Consider the following 18,300-nt stretch of genomic DNA (forward strand, 5'->3'; position numbering starts at 1 on the left):
TATTTAGGAAACAGAAGGTGTGTGAACTTGTGCTTTATCAGTCAATTATAGGAGGCTGTCTGGCACACGATAACTTCTGTTTGAATAAAATATCACCTGCCGGTGATCACGGACGAGAAGGGACAATCCTGCAACGTCCCCAACGGTTCACAAGTTGAAGGCAACGTCCAGGCACATGGTCTTCAATATAACAAGTTTATTTCAGCTAAAAAGAACCAACGTTTCGACTGCCACGCAGTCTTTGTGAAGCTCTCGCCTTGACAAAGACTGCGTGGCAGTGGAAACGTTGGTTCTTTTTTGCTGAAACTTGTTATGTTGAAGACTGTGTGCCTGGACCTTGCCTTCTACTTGTAATTTATCAGCACAGGTGTTATTGGCTTGGTGATAAGGGAGATTTCAGTGAAGTGAGCTTTACCGAAGCATTATTGGAGAGAAGGGAAAGAAGGAAACAAGGGGATTATGCTTGAGAAGAGTCCTGTTTAAGAATCAAACAATGGAAAAGAATACCTGGTGCAGAAAGGGGCGAGAGAAGAGGAAATGGCAGAGAAACGGAAAGAGTACTTAAAAGTAGGGGCTGCGAAAAGGGTGGATTGAACAAAAATGAGAATAGGGAGAGTTCAATCAAAAGGACAGACAGCAATAAATAGTCTTCCTTTCTGTAGCAGTGGAAATAAGGGGATGGGTATCTGGATAGGGTTTTGTAGAAGACACTGGCATACAAATACAAAATATGATAGATAAAGTCACTCAGTCAAAAATGTGTTATTTTTTTACAGTAACAATTACTGTACCTGGACTCATTAACAATGGAGTTTTTAAATGTTGAATATTTGGCATCCAGACAAAATCAATTGATTATCTTTTAAGCATACAAATGCACATTTTTTAAATTCAGTTTATTGCTACTCATTAACTCATTGATTTACCCATCTTAGCTGCCACAGAAAGGGACAAAGGTGAGCGAGTTTTTAGGAATCACAGATTTAAAAAAAACAAAAAAAAAACAATAAACATTGTTCCTAACATTGTCTTCATTCCTTTATTATCTGGTTTCGCACGTTACTGAGAAAGTATGCATGTATTACACATTAACATGTTGAGTCGTTTGATGATGTTAACTCATGTCTTAGAGATGCAGCCAACGCTATTGCAACTTGTGGTGCACTCCCGCGGGTGAAATAACGCAATAGCCCCCCCCCCCTTCTTGCGCGTGGCTGATTCAAAACAATGGCCGCTTCTCCTGGTGGTGTGTTGTGTAATGACCCGCTGTAGCCCGCCACATGTTGCAATATTGTCCGTTACATCTTCATATGCGTACTTATTTCAATGATACCATTTTTTTAATATCCTAAAACTTGTTATTCCCTTTGCGCTGTCTGAATACTTAAACACATGTGTATGTTTGTTTTTAGATCACCATCTCACTATAAACTTAAACACCATGTGCGTGTCAGTGAGATGTGGACAGCGTCCTGCATGGAAGAAGTCTGCGAGGGCAGTACCTACCCGGATAGATCATTTGTCGTTGGCTGGCCTATCACAAATTGTGTTGCAACTTTCAGGTATATGTTCTAATAGTATTAATGTCATATATTTGTTTTCATTCTAACATGTTTATGGGGAAAGGGGAATGAAGATCATTTAACTGGACAGTGCAAAATGACACTTACATTCTCTGTATAAAACAGAGATGAAGTTAAGCACATAACAGATGTAGCCAGACTTACTGTTTTTGGCAACGGGCTAAGACGTGGGAGTCCGACTGCCTTGTGCCGTTGGATTATCGCTGTGATCCAGAAGCATGGAATCCCCGCAGCGAGACCGTGGCGTTACTATCTCCGGAGCGGCGGATTGAAGCTTTTTTTAGTCACAGCTTCGGAGACATTAAGTCTCACTACATTGTTACTGTGCGAGGAGGCCCGCGGAGCTGCATTGCCATAGAGAACGTATACATTCCAGCTAAGGAATAGTCAGAGTTATCACATATACAGTTATTTCATACGTCTCTGTTTTGATTAGTAATTGTTCATCATTTTGTACTGGATAACAAGGTCATTCATTGCATGGATCCAGTGGTTTTGAAACTTTTTCAGCGCTTATTTAAGCCTAGGCAGAATAATGTGCACCGTCCAAAAGAGTTGAAAGGGACAGGTTGCATATATTATTTATTTATAAAATGTTTTACCGGGAAGTAATACAGTGAGAGTTATGTCTCGTTTTTAAATATGTCCCAGGCACAGAGTTATGATGACAATACATGGATACATAAAATTAACAGAGGTTATGTATTCAGTGTACAGACATTTCATGGGCAGTTAGAGACATGATTATGGGCAAATGTAACATTTACAGACAAGATTAAAAGTTGTGTTTTGAGTGGTAGGATAGGCCTTGCAGTGTGTTATGTGCTTCAAGGAGTTTACAATCATAAAGCAGATTATGTTATTAATGAATGGCAGCAAACGGCTGACACGCTTTGGCTACCGCCAAAGGCTGTCCACTTTGAACAACGCAGCTGAAGGGGTTCAGAATGAATTCAGCTGGGATTTGAGAATCCTTCATCCTCCTGGGTCATTAACATTTCAGAGGGTGGGGCTGACAAAACACATGCATAAGCAAATGCAGGTGTTAATCCTTAGCACGCTGATTCTGTGAAGAGGGGAGCAGTTCTTGGGGAACCCTTTCAGACATCTGCCTTTGGGGCAAAGCAGATGTAGGGTGAAGGCCTGGGATTCACTAAGCTCTGATACCAGGTATCATAGCTCAATCCTAAATTATCTATCATTGACTTGGTATGACAGTAACGCAAGATCGCAGTGTGATACCCAGTATCAGAGCTTAGTGAATCTTCCCCATAGAGCCATGCAATGTGTTCCTGTTTATGTCCTTTGTCAATTTTGGAGTACATACTAAAAAAGAAATTAAATAAAGATATTAATTTGCTATGGGTGTGATCACTCCATTCTACTATGACAATTTATTTCTTAAAATCTATGTGTGGTTTTTTTTTTCTTCACAAGCTGAAGTGATTAAAATATATTGTTAGCAACAAAAACTAAACTCATGACTGGTTTGTAAAATAATTAACGCGACCATTCATCAAGCTTTATTATGATATTAAGCCCTTGTCACTACCTAATTTTTACTAACTTCGCTGGAATGTTACTGAGCTTTTCTTTCCATAAAAAAAAAAAATCAGAGGAATACCTAATTAAACATTAGCGACTTGGAATTTCAGAAATGTATTTGTAAAAGTTTTACAGAATTATCGTGCCTTGTTATGCCATACAATAAGTTACTCCTTAGATTGTAAGCTCTTCGGGGCAGGGATTTCCTTTCCTATTTTCTGATTTTGCTGCACTTATTGTATTATTATAATTCCCTGTACTGTATTCTTTGTGAAGCGCTGAGTACACTTTTGGCGCTATATAAATAGAGACATAAAATACAATACAATACTTCAAATTTACATGCATATCTTCATGTATTTTTCCTATTAGCATATTTATTTAAAACATACATCAAAACCCAGTTTGGAACAAGATTAATGTGACAGGTGCAGTCTATCTAAAATAAACGTAATTAATGAATTGTACAACAATAACTTTATACAAGAATATCCATGGAGTTTTAAAACGGTAATTTCCAGCAAAAGATGTATGACTGAGAACACCTGCTAAGTAACATACTGTATGTGACAATATCCAAATGTTTATGAAGTACACGTTCTCTTGTAAGTGGAAAATTGGCAGGCGTGTTTTGTTTCTCGAAATAACACACAATTGGAGAGAACGCTGATGTCCTTCCAGATACTCCGTGGTAGAGAAACATCTAGTTTCCCACTTCTGTCTTTTTTTTTTCTCTCCCCCCCCCCCCCCACCCCCCTCTGTGCTACCAGATCTATTCGCATCAGAAGAAAATCAATCAGAACATACGCACACAAAAAAAATAATATTTCTTTTATACAAGGAAGATACACTTTCATTCCATTGTAGTTCTTATCCTTATCTAATCAGAAGGAGTCAAATAACTATGCTCGAGGAACCAGCATTAGGGACCTGAACATTTGAATACAGAGTAAATAGCATTACAGGCCAGCTCATATTTGTACAGTTACTACCAGTGGTGTTATTTTTAGGTCCCTATATGGTTTTTTTTCTCCTTTTCCAAAACATAGCAGTGTCTTACTTTGGTAACAACTAGCACCTCAGGTTGTTCCAAATCTAAAATAGCAGGCAACCCAAACTAAATGTTGAGCCCTATTTAAGAATCTATGCTATTTCATAAGACACTGTGTAGTACCGGATGTCCACTTATAACCCATTCACTTGAGTGAGCCGGAAGATGTTTTTCAGTGCTGGAAAGTGCCGTTTGAAACCGCAGCGCTTAGTACATCTAGGCCACTATGTCCATGGCAGTATGGTTACCACTGGTTAGTAAATAAGGCCTTATTACACCGGGGCAGATCCTCAAAGCTCCGTTAAATGTTTTGTCGCTTCGTTACCCCCATTAGACGTATCGATAGTTGTAACTCATATCTACAAAGGTGATTAGCGTTACGATGCCCCCGATTTTAACCAAAGACATACCGGAGCGCTAACTTTTAACGGGCGTCTAGCTTACTCATATGCTAATGAGCCGCTAGCATAACATCGCATGTCCACAAACCTCCGTTCATGTGAGCGCATGGAAATAACGCTGCAATAATTAGGTCACATCAAAACCTGCCGTTACTCACACCCGGACCACGATTATCACAGCGTTATTTCAGGGAATAGTCTACAAGGAAAAAGGGTAGGACTAAAGTGCTACCCAAATGATTGTATCATATGGGAGAAAAAAGAACCCAGTCTTCCAGCACTCAATCACAAACAAATGTAGAGTTGTAAATTTAAAAATACTTTATTAATGCCAAGAATAAAAAAATGGGTGTTAAAACGTAATTAAACGGTGTATTGTAACAGCACGTGACTGTGTCCAAATGTTACCCACCTTGAGCTGGGTGGGTGGATGTAGTAATAAAACCCCTTATGGATGTTCGGGATTTGGACTGCTATATGTTATAGCTTCCTAAAAGGTATAGGAAAGGAGCCTATAAAAACTCACCCAGAGGTTATGTCAATGTAAGTGTATCCGGGTATGTAGTGCACACTCACAAGATACACTTATGGTGCAATAGTATTAGTATACTATGCAAGGTCAGACCGTATCCACCCCTATTGTGGGAATAAACTGCTCCCTGCGTGATATCTTAGTTGGCGGTAGATCTTTTGCGGATTCATATTACGCCCACATAATAAGGTAAAACACAGGCTTATAAGCAAGTATGAGGTGAGGTATATATTAGCGTTTATCAGGTATATATATTGCAGAGTGTTGATTCACCATAGGTGGTAGTAGTAATGCCGTGGTGTTTCTATTTGTACTATAAACCCTGAGGGCTCACCTATGGTAGTGTCAGTGAGGTATAGGTAATCTCAACTCAGTATAAAGGTCTGTGTGTATTTATAATAGCCTGTTGAAGCAACCTCCACTATATTGTGGTTGCTGCAGCTGAGGTCAGTACTGGTTATAGGGCTAATAAATACACATAACAACTGACAGAATATATGAATCCCCTGAGTAGATGAACACACTGACAAAATGCAGCTAATACCAGCTAATAGGGTATGTGTGGGGTTAATGATGGGATGGAATCAGTGTTCACTCACCCCACCCCCCTTTCCCTGTATAGCAGCTATATACCAATTGTGAGTTTAAATAGGGGCCGGTCTAGCTATAAGTCGCATAGTCCCCTATATCAGTGCTGATCTTGGTTATATCAGCGCTGATATGTTCGAGGACATGCCTGTCTGTAGGTGGGTTGAATAGACCCCTAGAGGTAAGAGGATCACTCTGTATGGTTACAGAGCGCGATCCCGGCTTCACATGCACGCCGGGGGGAGCCGTAAGTCACTCAACGCGGATCAATATCCATCTGCTGTTGAATTTCAAATGAGCAGGCTTCCCGCGTGTGCAGGAGAGGATTGCCTGGGTAAGAGGATCGCGCTGTATGGTAACGAAGCGCGATCCCCACTGAACATGCACTTTGGGGGAAGCCACAAATCTTTTAACGCGGATCAATATCCCTCTGCTGTTAAATTTAAATGAACTGGCTTCCCGCGTGTGCAGGAGAAAGATGCCGACGCGCGCGTTTCACGTAGTGAACGCTTCTTCAGGGCCCTTCAGGGTCACGTGCTGTTACAATACACCGTTTAATTACGTTTTAACACCCATTTTTTTATTCTTGGCATTAATAAAGTATTTTAAATTTACAATTATACATTTGTTTGTGATTGAGTGCTGGAAGACTGGGTTCTTTTTTCTCCCATATGATACAATCAGTCTCCATCCAGTCAGCACCTCACTGTGGTTATCATCAGCTGTGCGGGTTTTTCTTTGTGTATACCCAAATGATTGTGCTGAGTATAGGAATTAACCCTTTCATTACACACGTCATACAAAAATATATATTATGCCTCATATAAATGTCTGTCGAAAATCCCCATTAATACAGCTAACATAACCATGCCAGTTTGCAGAACGGACTTTCTTTTTGCATTATCATTCACTTTGTGGATACCCGTTAAACTGAGGAAAACTAACGGACATTATCTATATAGGTAACGCCACGCTCGGATCCCAGATTCAACGGCGCTCTGTGGACCTACCTCTAAGAGGGTTACTCGCTCAGCTCCGTTGAGGGATAACAAACCTAATGCAGCGTTAACTGCCACTGACTCGAAAAGCAGTGATCACCGGATCTGGTGCACTAACCCGCAATGGATGTTGGTGAATCCCCACCCAAAATCTTCTGTAATGTGCCTGTTATCGTACAAAAGCCATAGCACATCTTCTTGTATGGGCAAGTAGGCATCTTACAGCTGTCAGAAAGACGTCTCGGAGACCCTTTATAGAAATGGCGTGTTTGTGAGATGTTTTACAGAGCCATAAATCACAGTATGGTCCACGGTTACTTTATGCATAGTAACTCTGCCCCTTAACCGCTATAGTTTTATGAAATTCAGATATTGAATTTAACCTGTACTCGGGTATGAGCAAGAGGTTTGATCGAATTATCTTATGTTTCATCTTCATTCAAGTCATATAGAGGAATTAGATTTTTAAAGCTCGGAAAAGATCTTCATGTTCCAGTTGTTGAATATTCCATCATTTATATATACATTTGACATTTATTTTTGTTTATTTAACAGCACTCCAGAGGAGAAGGAAAAATGGCTTGCACTCTTTCAGAGGTATGTTGCTTAATGTTCTTGCTGCCTGTAGATTGAAAGGGGATGTAACATGTACAGTACTGTACATTACCATGTAGTATCAATTGAATTAATAACAGTGATGTATTAAAAGTAAGTGGTGTCATTAAAAAATCAGTCAGTAACAGGTACTGTATGTGTAAAGGATTTTTTTAAAAACCTACTCCTGGAAGTGTTTGTAAAGCTATAGGGTGCATTTTACTGGCCGTAGTTTAGCATCACCTTTCCCTTATTTTCCTTTCTCTCCGCATTGGACATTTGACAGATAAAGGTTGCGAATAAATCTGAATAACCTATCACTGGGTTGGAGCAAACAACATTTATAATCACATTCCTCCCTCCTTTCATCAAAATCTTTGCCGGAGACACTGCTGTTAATGATAGTAAAATACATATTATCAAAATAACATTATTTTAAAATGTTGTTAAAGGCATCAGTCATGTAGTTTTCACCTATTATGCAAATCACTACCCTTTGCTAATGTTGATGCTATGTATGATTGCATCAGCAACGCTATCTGTATTTACTATATGTATGTTTATATTTGTATTCATACCTTTATACAGGGCTTGACAAATCACCCAAAAAATCTACTCACCACCTAGCCTGCGTGCGCTGCTTGGGCGGCCATGATGGATCGCCAGCGGGCAAAACCCAGTCGCCCATTTCGACCGGGCGACTGGATTTGCTGAGGGCTGCATATATATATATATATATATATATATATATATATATATATATATATATATATATATATATATATATATATATATATACACACACATATACAAAGTGGTCGACAAATCACAAAAAAATCTACTCGCCACCTAGTACCACACATGTGCTGCTTGGGCTAATAGGAGCTCGCCACGATGTTAAATCCACTCGCCCGGGGTGTGCAAATGTATAGGTTTGTCGAACACTGCATATATATATATATATATATATATATATATATATATATATATATACACATATACATATATATAGACATACATATATATACATACATATACATACATATATATACATATATATACATATACATATATATAAATACATATATATATATACATACATATACATACATATATATACATATATATACATATACATATATATAAATACATATATATATATACATATATATATATGTAACGGGTATTCCCCCCCCCCCCCTCAATCGCAGATATATTGTGGGTGCAAGGAACATACGGTGTTACCAGGTGTGTGGTGTTGGCTCACAGGAGGGCTGAGCTTCCGCCACGGGGAACCTGGGGCAATTATGATACTAGGAGTAACCACTTACTCGGTGCAGCGCCTCCACCTGCGATGGCTCCCACCTCGCAGGACAAATACAATAATCACATACACTGTATGTATAATAACCAATGTCTTTTACTAACATGCAAAGCACACATGTAACATCAATACAACCATACCAGGTGTCCCTCTCTAGAGGAGACACTAACTGCGTCGCGCAGGACGCTTTCCCAACACCAGGGGATACCACCCAGTGTCCATAGATACTCCACCCAATGTCCCGCACTCTTGCAGAGAGAGGCAATGGGTGACTGCGCAGTCACTATTATACTAAGGGCCCGTTGGTGCACTTGTATATGTATAGTACTCCGGTGCTCGGAACCGCAACAGCTTCACAAAGGATCAGTCGTTCTGTGATCCCGTCTGATCCGGTCCGATGAATCCTTGCTTGGGGTCTCCCAGGGGCAATCCCACCCAGGAGATAGTCTCTTGTCTCTGGGTACCGACTTGAGCCCAAGTCGTCTCTCGTGGAGCGCAGCAGCCGCTGTGTCCCTGTCTACCCCTGGCACTACGTGACACGGTCCCTAACCTAGGGCCTGTCCCTGTAGAACCACAAGCTGGGGAATGAGGACCTACCTGGGACCTAAAGGGTTAATGGCCTATCCCGCCCCCCCTAACTCTTCCCGGTCCTTACTCTAACTATCTACTAATACTCGCAGCACTTGTAGTAACGCGCTACAACCTACTCGCTGCCTGCAGCTAACGTACTGCACTAACACTGCGCCTGCCTGTCAGACCTCACGGCACTGACAGCCGTGACCCTGACAAGACAGCACACTAACACTAAGGGCCGCGTCCCTATCTTGGGCCGTCCCTGATCAATTACCCACTGATCTGGTGGGGAGTTGGGGCCTACCTGGGGTGTGGGTACCTATCTGGGTGCAGGAGTTGCACTCGTTCCCCGCACCCTTCCTTCCCTCACAGCTCCCCTGCTCCAACTCACTAGCGTGGCTCAGTGCGCGAAAGAGTATCAATCTCCTTGCAGGGAGATGCTGCAGCCCTATTGGCTCCCTGGCATCACGTGGTGCGCGCAGAGGCTCCTGGGACTCGTAGTCCCTACCTAGAGCCTTCCCTGGTAGGCTAGGGCTTCGCGGGCTCTCTCTATGCTGTCCTGCGCAAGCTATCTCGGGCTGCCTCAACCTTTCCCTGCCTTTCCCTACACTGGCGCGACTTCTCCCTAGCTCTGGGGCCTTTCCTGCGCATGCGCGATCACTGCGCATGCGCGAGTCTCTCCTCAATGGCGGCGCCCTCACCGCCCGGCTCCGAGAGCGCCGGGATCCCTGTGGCGCGCGTGCGGCCGGTTGCCAAGGCCGCACGCGCGCCACAGGGATCCCGGCAACCCCCGAGCCGGGACCTGACCGCCCTCACCTCTGCGATCGCCGGGCGGAGCCGCCATTGGACTCGGCGGCCCCCACGATCGGCAGCTAGGTGAGGGGGGTGCTGACAGGCTGGGGAGACCTGGCTACATCTACATATATATATATACATATATATATATATATATATATATATATAAAAACACATATTACGTATGTTGGTATGTTATCTAAGACTACAGAAACACGAAACAAAATGATGAATGTTTCTTTTTTCATGTGGAAATAGTTGTTAAAAGTCTGGTGATGGATTCCTGTGGTCTCCGAGACTGCTGTCTGACTTGGGGAATACGTAGCATTTGGGCTACAAACCCTAAGCCACAGTTTCATTCTTGCGTAAAAAAATGAAGAGTAAGCGACTTTTCTTCCTTCTAGGAAATGAGTATTGAAAGCAAACACCTCTGAGGTAGACTCTGTAGCATTGGTGGGAAACAGGGGCCACACAATGACAAATGAAATACAGAATTGCATTTCTGTTAGAAATTGAATCTAAAAATGATTGATGTGTCTTACATTTCTCCTCCGAAGCCTCGTGCTGAATGTGTGATGTTTTTTGTTAAGGGGGAAGAGTTCAGAGAGGATACTCTGTAGTATATTCAGACACTGCAATATCCTCTGGCTTCTTCTCTCTTCTGAAAATACACAAATGTTTCCTCTTTCTCAGAGTTGAAATGTAATGTACAAGGTCGAGATAAGCGGAGAACGAACGCGTGTGTGTACTATGATTAAATATCAACCTTGCTGCATATTAGAACGTGTAATCTTTCTGGTGGCACAAAAGGCATAATAAATCAAAGGGGCAGATCCACACAGCTCTGTTAGATCAATGCAAATATTGTGCCGTTACGTAAACAGGTAAGAGATGTTATTTTCCCTGAGTTTAACAGGTATATCCACAAAGCTAATTATATGCAAAAACAATGGCCGTTCTGATCCTGTTGGGACTAACACTAGTACACTCTTCATCACAAGGGGCCTTAGGTTTGTCAGTATATGGAAATCTTTTAGGCGGTGTGGGGTGTGAGTCATTTAAATATATTTTACATACTTCATTAGTATATCTCCCTGGAATCTGAGGGGTACTGCTTCTTGAGCACAGGTGTTTCACAGGTGTAACATATGTTGTTCGAGGGGAAATATATAGTGCTTGAAACTCTTCTAAAATATGTCCCTCTCCCCTTCTCTTCTCCTCTCCCCCTTCCTTGCTCTCCCCCTCTCCCTCCTCTTTTTCAATAACCATACGTTATTTAAGGAGTAGCACTGGGTTAACATCACGTTATTTGCTTTAGTGCATAAGCGTTATAATTAACCTAATGTTAATTTCGGTCAACGTTAGGTTAAATAGGCTAATTGAGACTTGTGGATCTGCCCCAAAGATGGCTATGACCCGTCACAGAGGAAATATTTCAGATGTACATTACTTACTCTTTGGAGTAGTTTTAGGATGTGGAGGCTACAACTCCATTGGGTATTGCGGGCCCTAAAATGTTAATGCATTTACAGCCTTTCATTTTAGCCACTACCGTACCTGCCAATTGTAGTGATTGTCCGGAAATGTTTGACGTGTCCCTTGGTGCGCGATAGAAATTTGTAGCAATCAAGACAAAAATAAGGGAGAAGCAAGTTCAAATAAAGTGACAAAAATCATAGGGGGGCTTTCTTGGCACAGTCCTACAATGAGGAAGCTGAAAAGCAACGTGCGTTATGTACTGCGCAGTCTCTGCGGTATTTGTACTAATAGTCGGAAGGCTGGAATATACTGTACAGGGCTTTGTCATGAAGGAAAACTATGGGATCTTATTAGGCTCATATATAGTCCGCACAAAATGAACACCGGAAATCTAAAAACTCAAATACAACAAATAGTGTGGTAAGTTCCCTGATAAATGTCTAGGAGGTTGGAGATTTGTAATATTACTCACATATTCCCCATTAAAAATGGCAAATTCAAAACAGGCTAATGTTGCAGGGGTTGTCTGAGGAATAGGGAATTACTGAACTTCTCACACTATTTGTTGTATTTGTCTTTCTATATTTCCGGTGTCCATTCTGAGCGCTCCCCAAACTTGGAGAGAAAACTACATTTGGAAGAACTTGTGAAACTAAAAATTAGAGAAGTTTGAATGATTTTCACATCACATTTTTTTTAATATGAGTCACAACTCACAGTCTTGATATACAGTATATTGTCACTTTTTTTCATCTATCTTCTTTTTGTCACAATTATATTTGTCTATCACTATGCTATCAGCAGGCCCGTCCCTAGGCTATGTGCCGCCCTTAGGAGAGCACTAATAAGGACGACCTAATAAGCAGTTTCGATCATGCTTCTAACATTCACTTGAGCATTGAGATGAGAACGTCTTAGATTGCTTAGTAGTCTGTCAATTTATATTTGAAAACTGTCTGCTACTCAAGCCTTTCAATCTGAAATGCAATACATTTCAGATGTTTCTTAAAATTGGCAACTACAGTATGATTTTCCTATAATTGGAAGACTATATGATGATGTGGGTGAAAGCAATTGCCCTCTCTATCTATACATTCCCCTCCCGTGCAAGGCTTCCTAGCCTGTTGAGGACAGATCAAACCACGTCCTTCCCCTCCTCCTTCTGCAGTACCTATCAATAGAATGGGCTCTCGTATTAATCCTGGCCCTAATCAAATTACAAGACTAGGCAAGGCCAAAGTTATCCACACCCCACTCTTGCTTCATTAATAGGGGGTTGTCTCTTGATTGTGATAGTGCTGGAATAGATTCATTAAATGTTAACCCTGCATGAGTTAACATTGCTAGAGTGGTCAGTTACTCTTTGCCTTGTGTTGCTGCCCCTTTGGCCGTGAAAGGATTAGAAAAGGCTAAAGGATAGAATGAAGGGAATATGTTTGGATAATTTCTGAGCAGTAGCATGGACTTGGCTGAGCCGGAAGTAAATTATTCGCTGCCTAGAGCATAAGCATAGTGTCAGTGTCGATTACTTCAATGATCCTTGTGATCCCAGAGCGCTTATGACTTTTGTTACTTCGAAAATGGATATTCAAGTCCAGATTGCTGAATATTCCATTAATACAACGAGATCTGGTGTTCTCTTTGGTTTCTTTAGACGCATCAAGGAAGAGAAAGAAAGTGACCACCCGAAGATAATTCCCTTGAAGATTATCACAAGAGATATTGGAAACTGCGCCTATGTAAGTTTTTTTTGGCAAAAACGTTTTAAAGTTGAACTGAAGTATTAATCAATGAATTTGGATTAACATTTAGCCAAAGTTGGAGTATTGATTAAAATATGACAAAATATTTGGGACTTTATATCCAACGTAAGCATATTGGTTGGACATTTCTACGATACGAAAAGTTTCGTATCATCAGATAAATTGACTATGGTATGTTATTCTGCCTGCTTTAGGAATTCACCCCTCTTTGAATTTCTGCGATTTGCATATCGCCTTTTTTTATGTGCATTACTTATACTCTATTCTTTTTCTCTAAATTACACTTTTTTGATATAGGCACGTTTTTCAATTTTTAGAGTGCTGCCCTGCCACAATGTCCTATTATAACGTAAGGCATTCTCTTAAGCAAGGCTCATTTCGGGAGGATCACTACGGTTTATTATTGAGGAACTGCTTCTCAAACTATCAAGTAGATTTATTATTAGCAAGAGGCATGGTTCTCGTTTTAATGCCACGAGCTTCAGAGCCATATTTGTGCAGCTGTATCATACTCATCACAGTGAGTAAATCATGTCTCTGGAATTACCTGCTCCTCTGCAACGAAACGTCTCACTTAGTGGGGAAGAGAGTGGGAAGAGAATTCCAGTATAGTACATATTGGTTATGTAGTCATTGTTTAGCATTGTAAAATGATCGTGGGATTTAGCAATGTAATATTAAAGAATATTAGACATGCGTTAGGCATTTTTTTTTACCTTTTTACATTACATTAAATAACAAGATTCCATTTTTGAACTACCATTCTATAGTTGCTTTATTTACGCTGTGTATAAAAATGTCCCAGGTTATATTTTCCCTCTTTGGCATATTGTTTCTTGTATTATAAATTTGCAGCTAATTTGCGCTCTTCATCAATACCTTTGTCGGACTACAAACAGGATAAAATAAATGACAATGAAGAGGCTACATGGTGCTTTGGGGCTTAGCATTTTTAAGGAAAACATTACCTTATCATTGTGTATTAGAACTGATTAATAACATTTGCGCTATGTCTCCCCACTGGTTTTAGCACTTGAGATAAAAGGCGCTAAGCAAGTGGAAATTAGTACAGTACTATGAATTGTTCACTAATCAAATTTGCTTTCACTGCCTGGAATAGATATGAGTGGTTTCTACTTCAGATACTTATCTATATTTAGATCTCCGGTGACGGCTTTGGCTGCTAAATTCCTGGCAATTCATGACAGTCAATAACCAAACAGTTTATGCTAAAGTCAATCCTCTTTATTTTAGTAACACCACTTTTTTTTTGTTTTTTTTTTGAAAACCCATAAAATAAAAGTCTACCCTAATTGTACTCTAATCCCCCCCCCTCCACCCCCAGCTGTGAGTATTAAACAGATGTCTTTTAACACAAAGATTTGAACAAAGAGAGAAACAATTAACATATTTGTATGGTGTACTAAGCACAGACTCCTCTGGGTTTCCGCTGTGGATTTATGCAGCTTTATTCCAACAGAAAAGTCACATCATTTGCAAAGACTACAAGGAGAATTGATTTATGCATCTACATTTTGCATAACATATTTGTCATTCTTTTTACTGTGGTGGGCTAGGACCTTGGGAGACATAGACTAGTGTGTTTTGAGTTAATGTTTGAGTTTGTATTTCTAGGATACAGTAAAGCTAGGAAACACTCAAGAGTTCATCCACACGGCTGACATAGGTTTTCCCAAACCTTAGTTAATGTCTGAATTTTAATATCTAGAATACAGCAACACAGAAGAGTGTATCTACATGCTTCATACCAGCTACAGACAAACACATAAAATGTTGAGTTTAAGACTAAGTACCACTTCTAGTTAAGGTAAATTGCTCCAATTGGCTTCTGTGAGATACAGTGTACATAAGGTACAGTCTCCAGAACAACTACAGTACCAGGGAGATTCTTGGAGGTACTGTATCATCTTGTAGTTAGTCTCCTAAGGGCGGACAGGACACATGCTCATTGGGCCCCATAGTAAGGAGATTATAGGAGGCGATTCATCTTTCTGCCATTTGATAAGCATGTGCCTCAAGTTACCTGACCTCACAGAGAGTAATCACTCCACAGTAGTCAAGTAGGTGCTACTGCAGTATATCAATTACATAAACTATTCCCACAATCTCCAACATTGTTGTGCCATACAGAGTAAAAACATATAACCAACATAATATCTAAAGCTGTATGTTAGAAGTATACAGTAGAGTGGTGAAATAAGAAAACCAGATGAAGAAAACAAAACATTTCCCATCTATTAAATGACACTAATCATGGTACTTGATGCAGACTGCTGCATCTGGCTAACAGCATTTCAAATATGAAGTGGTAAGTGTCAGATGAAAGCTGCATGTTAGCACAGGGTATATTTTGGCATATCTTGCCTTCTTTTCTTTGACCAGGGAGGCTGCGAGGGACCTCCCCCCCCCCCCTATCCCTTGCTAACCAATACCCAATACCCACATATAACAGGCAAGTAACGACGGACTCGGTTTGGAGGTATAAAAGACAGGGGCTTTGTTTATTAAACAATAATAGAGTAACCGCTAGTTCCTGCCAGAGAGCTCACTTAATGGGTGAAGTGAAGGGGGTCAGCCAGGCTTTGGCCTACTGCCCCCATGGCTAGCCGAGCCCCCATGAGCCGGCCGTTCCCGCGAGTGTGCTCCCGAGAGTTACGCTCAGTTGACCACGTCCACTTACGAATACCCCCGAGCTTTATCAGCCCCGATCCCCGTCTGGCAAGGACAAGCATTTAGCCCTCAAACTTCCGCCACCAACAGGTCTATTTAACCTCCTTAAACTAAGCATGTGCCGCCAAACCCGCTAGCACCCTCTCCAATCCCTCCTGCAACTCGTTGTTGAACAAATACGCCCCAATCTCTGATAAATGTACACTGTCAGCCCTAAATAGGCTGACTATTTTACAATTGAAAAAAGAGTGGCTGATCCGCCACCCCCGCACTGCGTTACAAATGTTCCCATTATTTTGTTCAACTTTACGCATGCTCGGTCGACTGCACCCGGGGCACGCGCACCCCTCCACACTGCCCTGCAGAGTATGTCTGACCAGACGATCTGAATTCCCGGCCAAAGGACGAGGATGCGAGCCAGGTCTTGCTTTATCGCATCGACCAGCTAGAAATAGCGTCCGTTGGCCAGGTCGTTGCCCCTGGCGTGAAGGACAAGGATCTGTGGTGCTCTTCTATCTCTGGCCATCACCATTAGCTGTGGGAGCAATTGCCCCCACCGCAGCCCCCTACCTCCCCACCATAACACCATCGCATGCTCCGTGCGCAACCCTAGGTTTCCCCCGTATGGGCGTTTGAGGGCTCGCTTTTCTGCCCAGTGTATGAGTGAGTCCCCGATGATCCATGCATCTGCGGAATCTGCAAAGGCATAAGGGTGGTGGATGTTTATTCCAACAAGAGCTATTCCCCTGTTAACGTGGGCCTGATGTAAGACCGGTATCTATTAGATTTCCAACGTCCTATCTTCTGTATCGCAGCTACTGACAGCCCTGCTCGTGATGCTTCCATTGCCGCCCGATATGCAACGAATGTGTGCCATACTGTGACTCATCTAGACCCTGGTGCTGATGGCACTTGCGGAAAACCCGCAGGTACTGAAGCCTAGACAACGGTACCCCATCCGCGTGTAGTAGCAGTTGACCTTGTCCGCCTGGCCTGTACTCCATGTATTCCTTAAGCACGTTGACTGGGAAAAATACGGCCCCTGGCAGACATCGCAATGAAATCCAAGCTCCCTTCCCCCGCTGGTCCATTTTTGACCTTTGAATGTGCAGCCTAACAGATCCCTCCCCCAGAACTACATCCTTGAGCTGCAAACCTCCCTCTCCTCTACGTGATGCGCAGACTAGCTCCCCAGCTCGCAATGCTGCGAATAAGGCCAACACAAAAACATCAGCAGAAAAAGCCTCGCCTCGAACGTGGAAAAACACACTCGCTCTGCCATCTGCATTAAACCCACTAGGATTGATGGTGTTACTGGCCTTCTGCTGTCTTTCGATGTCGCCCCCCTCATTAACTTTGCTAACACCCTCTTGACTATAAACGCCTTTGTCGGATCCTCTTTGCCTTCTAACCTCAAGAAGAAGGAAACCCCCGTCAGTTTTTTCCCTATGGATCCTCCTGTCAAACCCTTTGCTCTTAAGTTTAAAACGTACGACAGTAAGGTCCCTATTCCCGACGCCTTCAGTCCGAGTTCCCCCGCTAAGCTTTGATAATCACACCAAGTCACGGGTAAGCCCCCCACATACCCGGACAAGAGACACTCGTACTAGCTCAACGCAAGTTACCACAAGTCTACTGGGTATGGCTCTGCCTCCGGTGCCAGCTACCGACACGGCGCCATCTGTAATCGGGATAAAGAATCAGCAATGTTATTTGCAACCCCGGGATATGCCGTGCCTTAAACGCAATGTTTAGGCGAAGTAAAAAATTGCGCAGAAGGGACAGTACCGGAGGGGAACATGAACCAAAATTGTTCACCGCATCTACTACCCCTTGTTGTCTGAACAGAAGGTGACTTCCTTATTTGCAAACAAATGACTCCACAAACGGACCGCGACGAGCAAGGGGAATAGCTCTAGGAATGTTAGGTTCCTAATGAGCCGAGTCTTCCTCCAATGAAGAGGCCAATGTTCCGCTCAACGATGTCCCGTTAAAGTATGCCCCAAAACCGACTGAACCTGATGGATCTGTGAACAATTGTAGCTTGGTGTTATGGGCTGGGCGCCCTCGCCACAAAGTTCTGCTGTTATAATCCCTTAAAACGTCCATCCAAACCACCAAGTCCTTGCAGATTTCAGCGGTGACCCGAATGAAATAGCTAGGATGTTTTACCCCAACTGTGGCAGCAGAGAGGCGCCTAGCAAACACCCTTCCCGCGGGCATGACTCGCGCTGTGAAGACACGGTGGTCAAGCAACGCCTGAAAATGCTGCAATTAAGTATTTTTTAGGGCCATTAATTCCCAGAGCAGTTTTTCTAGGGCGACTAGCTTTTCTGGTGGTAGCCTGTATTCCATCCTCACTGAGTCAATCTCGATGCCCAGA

The 18,300-nt window shown here is 42.2% G+C and overlaps 1 protein-coding gene across 1 annotated transcript in view; it reads left to right on the forward strand.

The window, feature by feature from the left end:
- ARHGAP20 (Rho GTPase activating protein 20) overlaps positions 1-18,300 on the forward strand; it is a 116,567-nt gene that overhangs the window by 50,048 nt on the left and 48,219 nt on the right. Inside the window, exons 4-6 of the mRNA XM_075592319.1 lie at positions 1,413-1,562; positions 7,254-7,295; positions 13,118-13,202. Of these exons, the coding sequence (XP_075448434.1) occupies positions 1,413-1,562; positions 7,254-7,295; positions 13,118-13,202 (277 nt within the window). The remainder of the gene's footprint in view (positions 1-1,412; positions 1,563-7,253; positions 7,296-13,117; positions 13,203-18,300) is intronic.

The sequence above is a fragment of the Ascaphus truei genome, chromosome 3, assembly GCF_040206685.1.
Source record: "Ascaphus truei isolate aAscTru1 chromosome 3, aAscTru1.hap1, whole genome shotgun sequence".
NCBI classification, from domain to species: domain Eukaryota; kingdom Metazoa; phylum Chordata; class Amphibia; order Anura; family Ascaphidae; genus Ascaphus; species Ascaphus truei.